The 13,679-nt window shown below is 55.7% G+C and overlaps 1 protein-coding gene across 1 annotated transcript in view; it reads right to left on the bottom strand.

The window, feature by feature from the left end:
• LOC140209423 (A disintegrin and metalloproteinase with thrombospondin motifs 5-like) overlaps positions 1 to 3,067 on the bottom strand; it is a 105,682-nt gene extending 102,615 nt beyond the window's left edge. Inside the window, exons 1-3 of the mRNA XM_072277669.1 lie at positions 2,675 to 3,067; positions 270 to 408; positions 3 to 170 (exon numbers count right to left, since the gene is read on the bottom strand). Of these exons, the coding sequence (XP_072133770.1) occupies positions 3 to 170; positions 270 to 408; positions 2,675 to 3,067 (700 nt within the window). The remainder of the gene's footprint in view (positions 1 to 2; positions 171 to 269; positions 409 to 2,674) is intronic.
• Between the last annotated feature and the right edge of the window lie 10,612 nt (positions 3,068 to 13,679).

The raw sequence follows: 13,679 nt of genomic DNA, 5'->3' as shown, positions 1-13,679 counted from the left end.
ACCTCGGCCACTCGCGAAGAACCCCAGGGATAACCGGATGCTGCAGCGAGACCACGGCTCTGAGAAGTCAATTCTAGACAACATGGGGGACATCATCTGGGACCGATGGGACAACTCCCCCATTTGTACACAAATCCCTGAATTATCATGAGCCATTCCCAGCAGGTGTCCTGTGAATGCAATGGTCACACAGAGTGAATCTCCCTCTACGCTGCCCCATCACACCGCCGCGCCCTCCCCACCCCGGACTGGTAGCCAGTGCAGATTACCAATTTCATGGGCGATGGTGAAGGAACTTTGGAGGCCTATGTCCTGGATCACAGCACAGTTCTGACCACCATTCACCTCACACACAGTCCCGATGTGGCCAAGGCCCAGAGATTCACAATTGTTTTCCTGACAGAGGTTCTGTGGGGTAAAGAACACAGAGTTTAATGCTGAAAGACACCGGTCAGTGTACAGATATCCCCCTGAGAGAGAGGGACTGAGAGGCACCGGTCAGTGTACAGATATCCCCCTGAGAGAGGGTCTGAGAGACACCGGTCAGTGTACAGATATCCCCTGAGAGAGAGGGACTGAGAGGCACCGGTCAGTGTACAGATATCCCCTGAGAGAGAGGGACTGAAAGACACCGGTCAGTGTACTGATATCTCCCTGAGAGAGAGGGACTGAGAGACACCGGTCAGTGTACAGATATCCCCCTGAGAGAGAGGGACTGAGAGACACCGGTCAGTGTACAGATATCCCCCTGAGAGAGAGGGACTGAGAGACACCGGTCAGTGTACAGATATCCCCCTGAGAGAGGGTCTGTGAGACACCGGTCAGTGTACAGATATCCCCTGAGAGAGAGGGACTGAGAGACACCAGTCAGTGTAGAGATATCCCCTGAGAGAGAGGGACTGAGAGACACCGGTCAGTGTACAGATATCCCCTGAGAGAGAGGGACTGAGAGACACCGGTCAGTGTACAGATATCCCCTGAGAGAGAGGGACTGAGAGACACCGGTCAGTGTACAGATATCCCCTGAGAGAGAGGGACTGAGAGACACCGGTCAGTGTTCCTATGTTCTGATGTTATTTGAACTGTGTTGAAGACTGTGGTAGCTGAGATGATATTATATTTGAGAGGTTGTTATGTGTTGACGTGGACAAGTTCTGGTTTTGCACAAACACTCTGTGTTTTGTTAGTAACTCCCATCGGGATCTGGGATCCAGCATGTTTTTGTTATTGCCTTTAGGATCTTTTTAAAGGAATGTTTCAGAAGTCTATAAAATGTGAAGCTAAAGATAGAGTGGGTGGGAGGGGGCAGTGTTGATCCTAATCTCCCCCTCTCTCTTTTTTGTCCTCTTGTCTTCCACATATTTTGGCTCCTGGCAGAATTCTGTAAAAAGACGTTGTGGCTCTGTCTGGGTACAGGGGTTTTGGTGTGTTTGTGTCTGTGTGAGTGCAGCGTGTGATGGTTGTGGTCTTATTGAAAGCTGCGTGGCCCAGCTGTATGTGAATGTCACTCACTATGACCCTGACGGGAGTGAACCTTTCTGTCACCTGGTGAGTGTCAGCCAGCAGCGGTGTGTCGTAAATCGGTGTCCAGTCAATGTGAGTATTGCCCTACCCCAGTGAAATTCGGTCTGACAAGTGTGAGCAGAGCATGGCTGGCCTGCCAAGAGTGACCCATGTGTGCATTTAGCTGAGCGGTTGTGACCTGGGGGATTGTGAGCTACGTTTGTGTGGTCCTGGTGAGCGTGAACACTGAGACTCTCAGATGAGTGTGTGTGGTACTGGTCAAAGTGAACCGGTGAGTGTGAGCACTGTGGGTGCTTGTGTCATGAGCGTGATTAGAGAGGGTAAGTGTAATGACAAGGGTCTGGTGCATGTGAGTGCCAGGAGAGTGTAAGCTGTGCATCTTAGTAGTGGTATCAGACCACTGGGGGTGTGCTGAATGCCCCCCAGCAAGGGTGACCCTGGCAGGCATGGGTGTGACAAGTGTGACATGGTGACGGGGTGAAGGGTGAGATTGGTGGAGTGGATGTGACGTTGGCGATCGTGTCCTGCCAAGTAACACCCAGGATGTGTGTCAGTCAGCGCGAGTGTGGTGTGTGTGAATCGTTGAAAATATCCCCGGCAAGTCTGACCTGTAAATGTGCCCTGGGGAGTGATCCTCACTCTGTGATGAAAGGGTGGGTGAGCACAGCAGGTGTAACCCAATGGAAGAGCACAAAGTATGGCCGGATATGAGCACGGAGAGGGTGACGTAGTGTGTAAACACCAGCACCTGTGACTGATGTGTCCCAGTGAGAGTGATCTGGTGAGCACTTCCCAGCGTGTCCTCGTGCGCATCACTCAGTGTGATCGGTGTGCCCGTATGAGGGCGATATGGTGAGTATGATCCAGTGAACGTGCCCCAATATGAGTGACTCTGTGTGACATAGTGAGTGTGCCACAGTCAATGTGTCCCAGAGAGTGTCCCCCAGTGAGTGTGTCCCAGTGAGTGTGTCCCAGAGTGTGTAATCCAGTGAGTGAGCCATGGTGAGTATCTCACAGTGAAGGTTTTCTAGTGAGTGTGCCCCAGTGAGAGTGCCACAGTGAGTGTGCCCCAGAGAGTTTGCCCCAGAGAGTGTGCCCAGCTGTGTCCTGGCATGTGTCCCGGTGAGCATGCCGCAATATGTCACCCTACCTGCCTTGTCAGTAAGAGGGCCACATCATATGGGGTTTCTGCCCAATCGCCCCTGGCCCGGCGGTCCTGCTGCCAGCCACAGAACTCGTGAAGGGTCTGGCGGGCATCAGAGCCCACCCGTAGCCCCTTCGCCTCATCCCAGAGCACCTCAAGCCAAACCACAGGAAGGCGCACGTCGCTGCCAAGCGAGGGGTGTCGGTACAGCCGCTCAACCGCGCCCAGCAGAGCCAGAGTGTAGGGCCGCACCTCGCTGCCCAGCACTCGCGCCAGCTCCGTGTCCACCACCACCAGCAGCTCCACGTGCCGCGTCCGCGACACCCACTGCTCGCTTGGCAACCCTTCCTGCACCCCCACCACCAGCAGGCACGACAACCCCAGCAGTCCACCAGACATCATCTCTGCTGGCACGGGGTGGGGGGAGCTGGCAGGACTCGGGGGGGAGTGGATTCTGTCGGAGATTCACAGGACAACAAACCAGAGCGGGGATGGAGGGAAGGGAGGGGGACAGAGAGGAGAGACTTCAGTGGTTAGCAGTTCGGAATGAGGAGGGAGAGAGAAGAGAGTATGGGGAGTGTGGAGGTGAGAAGTCACAGAGGTTAATGGAAAGGCCTGGATGGGGGTGGACTGGAAGGAGGCTCTCAGGTTATTAGATCGGATCAGAGGAGGGTGGGAGGGGAAGGGATCAGAACAGGCTGGGGAGGAGGGGAAGGGAGGGAAGGGGAGAGGGGAGCAGGGAGGGAGGGAAGGGAAGAGGGGAGCAAGGAGAGAGGGAAGGACAAAGGGGAGCAGGGAGGGAGGGAAGGGGAGAGAGGAGCAGGGAGGAGGGGAAGGGGAGAGGGGAGCAGGGAGGGAGGGAAGGGGAGAGCGGAGCAGGTGCACAGTGTTTACAGGTTCAGAGCAGACAGGGAAGGGTTGGGAGGAGAGGGGAGTGTGGGCCCACAGGTTAGAGACTCAGACCGGGACAACGGAGGGAGGAGAAGAGAAGGTGGTAGGGGAGAGGGTGTGGGTTTGCAGGTTAACGGCACAGACTGGAGCAGGGGAAGGGAGGGGAGGGGAGGAGAGGGAGGCAGGCTGAGGATACAGGCAGTCCAGTTAGGGTAGCACAGCGCTGGAGCCCTGGATCGCGAATAAAGGCAATGCTCACGACGCCCTGATTACAAGAACAGGTTTCTGATGACATGTCACTTCGAGGAGGGAGGAGGCGTTGCAGAGCACAGCCAGAAAATCCCAAAATTGGCACTCTGCCCTCGTCAGTGTTAACCCTCTCACCCACCCTCTCTCCCTAAGCACACACACGGGGCAGACCCCCAGTCACTGAAAATCAACCCCCACCCTCTCCCCTCTCCCCAAACACACACACGGGGCAGCCCACCCCCAGTCACTGAAAATCAACCCTCACCCCTCTCCCCTCTCCCCCCAAGCACACACACGGGGTAGCCCACCCCCAGTCACCGAAAATCAACCCTCACCCTTTCTCCCCAAGCACACACAGGGCAGCACACCCCCAGTCACTGAAAATCAACCCTCACTCTCTCTCCCCAAACACACACACGGGGCAGCCCACCCCCAGTCACCGAAAATCAACCCTCACTCTCTCTCCCCAAACACACACACAGGGCAGCCCACCCCCAGTCACTGAAAATCAACCTCCACCCTCTCCCCTCTCCCCAAACACACACACGCAGCAGCCCACCCCCAGTCACTGAAAATCAACCCTCACCCTCTTTCCCCAAACACATACACGGGGTAGCCCACCCCCAGTCACTGAAAATCAACCCTCACCCCTCACCCTCTCTCCCCAAACAAACACAGGGCAGCCCACCTCCAGTCACTGAAAATCAACACCCACCCCTCACCCTCTCTCCCCAAACACACACAGGGCAGCCCACCACAAGTCACTGAAAATCAACCCTCACCCTCTCTCCCCAAACACACACACGGGGCAGCCCACCCCCAGTCACTGAAAATCAACCCCCACCCCTCACTCTCTCTCCCCAAACACACACAGGGCAGTCCACCCCCAGTCACTGAAAATCAACCCTCACCCCTTTCCCCTCTCCCCTTCCCCTCTCCCCTCTCGCCCTCACCCCAAACACACTCATGGGGCAGCCCCCCGAAGTCATTGAAAATCAACTCCTCTCCCCAAACACACACGGGGCAGCACACCCCCAGTCACTGAAAATCAACCCTCACTCTCTCTCCCCAAACACACACACGGGGCAGCCCACCCCCAGTCACCGAAAGTCAACCCTCACTCTCTCTCCCCAAACACACACACGGGGCAGCCCACCCCCAGTCACTGAAAATCAACCCCCACCCTCTTTCCCCAAGCACACACAGGGCAGCACACCCCCAGTCACTGAAAATCAACCCCCACCCTCTCTCCCCAAGCGCACACATGGGGTAGCCCACCCCAGTCACTGAAAATCAACCCCCACCCTCTCCCCTCTCCCCAAACACACACAGGGGGCAGCCCACCTCCAGTCACTGAAAATCAACCCTCACCCCTCATCCTCTCTCCCCAACATACACACCAGGCAGCCTGGTCCCTGGGAGGTTATTAACTCCCTTCCACCGTATATACCCCTCTCCCCCTCCCCCAAACACACACCCTTCCCCCCCCGGAGGGTATTGACCCCTTTATACTGTATCTGCACCCCCGCACACGTGCGCACGCACACACACAGATATTCTCCCCTGTTGGTGGGTATTGACCCCCTTACACTGTATCTGCCCCCTCAATTAACCTGGTGTGAAACTAATCCAGTATGTGTCTCCACGTTCAGATCTCTGTGCCAAATGAGAGCAGAGTTTGGCTGGTTCTGCGTTCAATTTATATACCGACTGAGATTCTTGAAATGATGACCTTGACCGTAATGTTTACAGCAGAGCACTGCCACATATACAAAAGTTCTATTAAATTCATATGGGCTCACACACACACTGAAATCAGTAATAAAGGAATATGCTGACAGAGCCTGGCTCACACAGTGAGAGGAGAACTATTCCATCTGAAGGAGTTTCCCCGCCAAATACAACAGGGGTAGCTGTCTGTGAGGGTTAAAGTGTCCTTTCCATTATTCACTAGTTTAGGTCTCCTGTCATTAATCAAGATATTTTGCAACGTGTTTTCTCTCGTTCGCCTTGCTGAGCTGCTCTGGGTGGATGGCTGTCGTCTTCACTCTGTGTCTCCAATGGATCAGCCTCCATGTTGTAAGTCTCAATGTGCCTCCCCCCACCCGCTGTCCGTGGACACTCGGCAGACCGGGGGCTGGCCAGGGATTGTCACTTTAACATGGCACCTGTGATTTCCAGTCGGAATGAGGACACGGCAGCAGACAGGGGCAAGGACAAAGAGAGAAAGCAGTGGGGTTACTGTCAGTGGACGGCAACTCAGGGTGCTGGAGGAGATTCAGATCACCTGGGCCCCACCATGAAGGTCGAGATCACACACTCCTGAACTTCCAGCACTACAGAAAAACCTCCACACTCTACCCATATCTCCGTGACCTCGTTTGATCACAACACCCATCCTATCTCAGTAACCTTCTCCTGTCTCAAACATCCTCCCTGTCTCTGTGACCCACACTGACCCCACTACATCTCTGTAACCCCGACACGCCCCTCCCTATCTCTGTAACCCCTCCATCCCCTCCCTATCTCTGTAAACCCCTACCCAGCCCTCTCTATCTCTGTAAACCCCTACCTGCCCCTCCCTCTCTCTGTAACCCCCATCCCCTCCCGATCTCTGTAACCCCTACCCGCCCCTCCCTCTCTCGGTAACACCCCATCCCTTCCCTATCTCTGTAACCCCTCCATCCCCTCCCTATCTCTGTAACCCCGACCATCCCCTCCCTCTCTCTGTAAACCCTCCATCCCCTCACTATCTCTGTAACCCCTCCATGCCCTCCCTATCTCTGCAAACCCCCTCCACCCCCTCCCTATCTCCATAACCCCTACATCCCCTCCCTATCTCTGTAAACCCCCTCCATCCCCTCCCTATCTCTGTAACCCCTCCATCCCCTCCCTCTCTCTGTAACCCCTCCATCCCCACCCTATCTCTGTACCCCTCCATCCCCTCCCTATCTCTGTAAACCCCCTCCATCCCCTCCCTATCTCTGTAACCCCTCCAAGCCCTCCCTATCTCTGTAAGCCCCCTCCATCCCCTCCCTATCTCTGTAACCCCTCCAGCCCCACTATCTCTGTAACCCCCTCCATCCCCTCCTTATCTCTGTAACGCCCTCCATCCCCTCCCCCTCTCTGTAACCCCTCCATCCCCTCCCTATCTCTGTAAACCCCCTCCATTCCCTCCCTATCTCTGTAACCCCTCGATCCCCTCCTTATCTCTGTAAACCCCTCCATCCCCTCCCTATCTCTGTAACCCCTCCAAGCCCTCCCTATCTCTGTAAGCCCCCTCCATCCCCTCCCTATCTCTGTAACCCCTCCAGCCCCACTATCTCTGTAACCCCCTCCATCCCCTCCTTATCTCTGTAACGCCCTCCATCCCCTCCCCCTCTCTGTAACCCCTCCATCCCCTCCCTATCTCTGTAAACCCCCTCCATTCCCTCCCTATCTCTGTAACCCCTCGATCCCCTCCTTATCTCTGTAAACCCCTCCATCCCATCCCTATCTCTGTAACCCCTTCATCCTCTCCCTATCTAAACCCCTCCATCCCCTCCTTATCTCTGAAACCCCCATCCCCTCCCTCTCTCTGTAACCCCACATCCCCTCCCTATCTCTGTAACCCCTCCAGTCCCGTCCCTATCTCTGTAACCCCTCCATCCCCTCCCTATCTCCGTAACCCCTTCATGCTCTCCCTATCTAAACCCCTCCATCCCCTCCCTATCTCTGTAACCCCCCATCGCCTCCCTCTCTCTGAAACCCCCCCATCCCCTCTCTATCTCTGTAACCCCTCCAGTCCCCTCCCTATCTGTGTAACCCCCTCCATCCCCTCCCTATTTCTGTAACCCCTCCATCCCCTCCCTCTCTCTGTAACCGATCCATTCCCTCCCTATGTCTGTAACCCCTCCATCCCCTCCCTCTCTCTGTAAACCCCCTCCATCCCCTCCGTCTCTGTAACACCTCCATCCCCTCCCTAACTCTGTAAACACCCTCCATCCCCACCCTATCTCTGTACCCCTCCATCCCCTCCCTATCTCTGTAACCCCTTCATCCCCTCCCTATCTCTGTAACCCCTCCATCGCCTCCCTCTCTCTGTAACCACTCCATCCCCTCCCTATCTCTGAAAAACCCCTCCATCCCCTCCCTATCTCTGTAACCCCTCCATCCCCTCCCTATCTCTGTAAACCCCCTCCATCCCATCCCTATCTCTGTAAACCCTCCATCCCCTCCCTATATCTGTAACCCCTCCATCCCCTCCCTACTTCTGTAAACCTCCTCAATCCCCTCCCCATCTCTGTAACCACTCCATCCTCTCCCTATCTCTGTAACCCCTTCATCCCCTCCCTATCTCTGTAACCCTTCCATCCCCTCCCGATCTCTGTAAACCCCTACCCGCCTTTCCCTCTCTCTGTAACCTCCCATCCCCTCCCTATTTCTGTAACCCCTACCAGCCCCTCCCTCTTTCTGTCAATCCTCCATCCCCTCCCTATGTAAACCCCTCCATCCCCTCCCTATCTCTCTAACTCCTCCATCCCCTCCCTATCTCTGTAACACATTCCATCCACTCCCTCCCTCTGTAACCCCCATCCCCTCCCTATCTCTATAACTCCTCCATCCCCTCCCTATCTCTGTAACACACTCCATCCCCTCCCTATCTCTGTAACCCCTTCATCCCCTGCCTATCTCTGTAACCCCCATCCCCTCCCTATCTCTGTAACCCCCCATCCCCTCGCTATCTCTGTAAACCCCTCCATCCTCTCCCTATCTCTGTAAACCCCTTCATCCCCTCCCTCTCTCTGTAACCCCTCCATCCCCTCCTTATCTCTGTAACCCCCATCCCCTCCCTATCTCTGTAATCCCTACCTACCCCTCCCTCTCTCTGTAAACCTCCAACCCCTCCCTATCTCTGTAAACCCCTACCCGCCCCTCTCTATCTCTGTAAACCCCTACCTGCCAACCCTCTCTCCGTAACCCCTACCCGCCCCTCCCTCTCTCTGTAACTCCTCCATCCCCTCCCTCTCTCTGTAACCCCCATCTCCTCTCTATGTCTCTAACGCCTACCCACCCTTCCCCCTCTCTGTAACCCACATCCCCTCCCTATCTCTGTAACCCCTACCCGCCCCTCCCTCACTCTGTAACACCCCATCCCTTCCCTATCTCTGTAACCCCTCCAGCCCCTCCCTATCTCAGTAACACCCTCCATCCCCTCCCTATATCTGTAACCCCCTGCATCCCCTCCCTCTCTCTGTAAACCCTCCATCCCCTCCCTATCTCTGTAACCCCTCCATCTCCTCCCTATCTCTGTACCCCTCCATCCCCTCCCTCTCTCTGTAACCACTCCATCCCCTCCCTATCTCTGAAACCCCTCCAGCCGCACTATCTCTGTAACCCCCTCCATCCCCGCCTTATCTCTGTAACGCCCTCCATCCCCTCCCCCTCTCTGTAACCCCTCCATCCCCTCCCTATCTCTGTAAACCCCCTCCATCCCCTCCCTATCTCTGTAACCCCTCGATCCCCTCCCTATCTCTGTAAACCCCTCCAACCCATCCCTACCTCTGTAACCCCTTCTTCCCCTCTCTATCTCTGTAACCCCCATCCCCTCCCTCTCTCTGTAACCCCCCATCCCCTCCCTATCTCTGTAACCCCTCCAGTCCCCTCCCTCTCTCTGTAACCCCCCATGCCCTCTCTATCTCTGTAACCCCTCCATCCCCTCCCTATTTCTGTAACACCCTCCATCCCCTCCCTCTCTCTGTAACCCATCCATTCCCTCCCTATCTCTGTAACCCCTCCATCCCCTCCCTCTCTCTGTAAACCCCCTCCATCCCCTCCCTGTCTCTGTAACACCTCCATCCCCTCCCTAACTCTGTAAACACCCTCCATCCCCACCCTATCTCTGTACCCCTCCATCTCCTCCCTATCTCTGTAACCCCTTCATCCCCTCCCTATCTCTGTAACCCCTCCATCGCCTCCCTCTCTCTGTAACCACTCCATCCCCTCCCTATCTCTGAAAAACCCCTCCATCCCGTCCTTATCTCTATAAACCCCTCCATCCCATCCCTATCTCTGTAACCCCTTCATCCCCTCCCTATCTAAACCCCTCCATCCCCTCCCTATCTCTGTAACCCCCATCCCCTCCCTCTCTCTGTAACCCCCATCCCCTCCCTATCTCTGTAACCCCTCCATCCCCTACCTATCTCTGTAACCCCTTCATCCTCTCCCTATCTAAACCCCCCCATCCCCTCCCTATCTCTGTTACCCCCCATCGCCTCCCTCTCTCTGTAACCCCCCATCCCCTCTCTATCTCTGTAACCCCTCCAGTCCCCTCCCTATCTGTGTAACCACCTCCATCCCCTCCCTATTTCTGTAACCCCCTCCATCCCCTCCCTCTCTCTGTAACCCATCCATTCCCTCCCTATCTCTGTAACCCCTCCATCCCCTCCCTCTCTCTGTAAACCCCCTCCATCCCCTCCCTGTCTCTGTAACACCTCCATCCTCCATCCCCTCCCTAACTCTGTAACACCCTCCATCCCCACCCTATCTCTGTACCCCTCCATCCCCTCCCTATCTCTGTAACCCCTTCATCCCCTCCTTATCTCTGTAACCCCTCCATCGCCTCCCTCTCTCTGTAACCACTCCATCCCCTCCCTATCTCTGAAAAACCCCTCCATCCCCTCCCTATCTCTGTAACCCCTCCATCCCCTCCCTATCTCTGTAAACCCCCTCCATCCCATCCCTATCTCTGTAAACCCTCCATCCCCTCCCTATATCTGTAAACCCTCCATCCCCTCCCTACTTCTGTAAACCTCCTCAATCCCCTCCCTATCTCTGTAACCACTCCATCCCCTCCCTATCTCTGTAACCCCTTCATCCCCTCCCTATCTCTGTAACCCTTCCATCCCCTCCCTACCTCTGTAAACCCCTACCTGCCCCTCTCTATCTCTGTAAACCCCTACCCGCCTTTCCCTCTCTCTGTAACCTCCCATCCCCTCCCTATTTCTGTAACCCCTACCAGCCCCTCCCTCTTTCTGTCAATCCTCTATCCCCTCCCTATGTAACCCCCTCCATCCCCTCCTTATCTCTCTAACTCCTCCATCCCCTCCCTATCTCTGTAACACATTCCATCCCCTCCCTCCCTCTGTAACCCCCATCCCCTCCCTATCTCTATAACTCCTCCATCCCCTCCCTATCTCTGTAACACACTCCATCCCCTCCCTATCTCTGTAACCCCATCATCGCCTGCCTATCTCTGTAACCCCCCATCCCCTCCCTATCTCTGTAACCCCTACCTACCCCTCCCTCTCTCTGTAACCCTCCAACCCCTCCCTATCTCTGTAAACCCCTACCCGCCCCTCTCTATCTCTGTAAACCCCTACCTGCAACCCTCTCTCCGTAACCCCTACCCGCCCCTCCCTCTCTCTGTAACTCCTCCATCCCCTCCCTCTCTCTGTAACCCCCATCTCCTCTCTATGTCTGTAACGCCTACCCACCCTTCCCCCTTTCCGTAACCCACATCCCCTCCCTATCTCTGTAACCCCTACCAGCCCCTCCCTCACTCTGTAACACCCCATCCCTTCCCTATCTCTGTAAACCCTCCAGCCCCTCCCTATCACAGTAACACCCTCCATCCCCTCCCTATATCTGTAACCCCCTGCATCCCCTCCCTCTCTCTGTAAACCCCCCATCCCCTCCCTATCTCTGTAACCCCTCCATCCCCTCCCTATCTCTGTACCCCTCGATCCCCTCCCTCTCTCTGTAACCACTCCATCCCCTCCCTATCTCTGTAAACCCCCTCCATCCCCTCCCTATCTCTGTAACCCCTCCAAGCCATCCCTATCTCTGTAAGGCCCCTCCATCCCCTCCCTATCTCTGTAACCCCTCCAGCCGCACTATCTCTGTAACACCCTCCATCCCCTCCTTATCTCTGTAACGCCCTCCATCCCCTCCCCCTCTCTGTAACCCCTCCATCCCCTCCCTATCTCTGTAAACCCCCTCCATCCCCTCCCTATCTCTGTAACCCCTCGATCCCCTCCCTATCTCTGTAACTCCCCATCCCCTCCCTATCTCTGTAACCCCTCCAGTCCCCTCCCTATCTCTGTAACCCCTCCAGTCCCCTCCCTATCTCTGTAACCCCTCCAGCCGCACTATCTCTGTAACACCCTCCATCCCCTCCTTATCTCTGTAACGCCCTCCATCCCCTCCCCCTCTCTGTAACCCCTCCATCCCCTCCCTATCTCTGTAAACCCCCTCCATCCCCTCCCTATCTCTGTAACCCCTCGATCCCCTCCCTATCTCTGTAACTCCCCATCCCCTCCCTATCTCTGTAACCCCTCCAGTCCCCTCCCTATCTCTGTAACCCCTCCATCCCTTCCCTATCTCTGTAACCCCTTCATCCCCTCCCTATCTAAACCCCTCCATCCCCTCCCTATCTCTGTAACCCCCCATCGCCTCCCTCTCTCTGTAACCCCCCATCCCCTCTCTATCTCTGTAATCCCTCCAGTACCCTCTCTATCTGTGTAACCCCTCCATCCCCTCCCTATTTCTGTAACACCCTCCATCCCCTCCCTCTCTCTGTAACCCATCCATTCCCTCCCTATCTCTGTAACCCCTCCATCCCCTCCCTCTCTCTGTAAACCCCCTCCATCCCCTCCCTGTCTCTGTAACACCTCCATCCCCTCCCTAACTCTGTAAACACCCTCCATCCCCACCCTATCTCTGTAACACCTACCTACCCCTCCCTATCTCTGTAAACCCCTCCATCCCCTCCTTATCTCCGTAAACCCCATCCCCTCCCTATCTCTGTAACACCTACCTACCCCTCCCTCTCTCTGTAACCCCTCCATCCTCTCCCTATCTCTGTAAACCCCTACCCGCCCCTCTCTATCTATGTAAACCCCTACCTGCCAACCCTCTCTCCATAACCCCTACCCGCCCCTCCCTCTCTCTGTAACTACTCCATCCCCTCCCTCTCTCTGTAACCCCCATCTCCTCTGTATGTCTGTAACCCCTACCCACCCTTCCCCCTCTCTGTAACCCCCATCCCCTCCCTATCTCTGTAAACCTCCTGCATCCCCTCCCTATCTCCGTAACTGCTACATCCCCTCCCTATCTCTGTAAACTCCCTCCATCACCTCCCTATCTCCGTAACTGCTACATCCCCTCCCTATCTCTGTAAACACCCTCCATCCCCTCACTATCTCTGTAACCCCTCCATCTCCTCCTTATCTCTGTAAACCCCATCCCCTCCCTATCTCTGTAAACCCCCTCCATCCCCTCCCAATCTCCGTAACTGCTACATCCCCTCCCTATCTCTGTAAACACCCTCCATCCCCTCACTATCTCTGTAACCCCTCCATCCCCTCCCTATCTCTGTAAACCCCCTCCATCCCCTCCCTATCTCCGTAACTGCTACATCCCCTCCCTATCTCTGTAAACACCCTCCATCCCATCACTATCTCTGTAACCCCTCCATCCCCACCCTCTCTCTGTAACCGCTCCATCCTCTCCCTATCTCTGTACCCCTCCATCCCCTCCCTCTCTGTAACCCCTCCATCCCCTCCCTATCTCTGTAAATCCCCTCCATCCCCTCCCTATCACTGTAACCCCTCCATCCAATCCCTATCTCTGCAACCCCTGCATCCCCTCCCTATCTCTGTAAACCCCTTCCATCCCCTCCCTATCTCTGTAACCCCTCCATCCCCTCCCTCTCTCTGTAACCCCTCCATCCCCTCCCTCTCTCTGTAACCCCTCCATCCCTTCCCTATCTCTGTAAACCCGCCATCTCCTCCCTATCTCTGTAAACCCCCTCCATCCCCTCCCTATCTCTGAAACCCCTCCATCCCCTCCCTATCTCTGTAAACCCCCTCCATCCCCTCCCTATCACTGT

Source organism: Mobula birostris, chromosome 14 (assembly GCF_030028105.1).
Source record: "Mobula birostris isolate sMobBir1 chromosome 14, sMobBir1.hap1, whole genome shotgun sequence".
In the NCBI taxonomy this organism is placed as follows: Eukaryota; Metazoa; Chordata; class Chondrichthyes; order Myliobatiformes; family Myliobatidae; genus Mobula; species Mobula birostris.
This window is presented reverse-complemented; position numbering and strand designations above follow the sequence as displayed.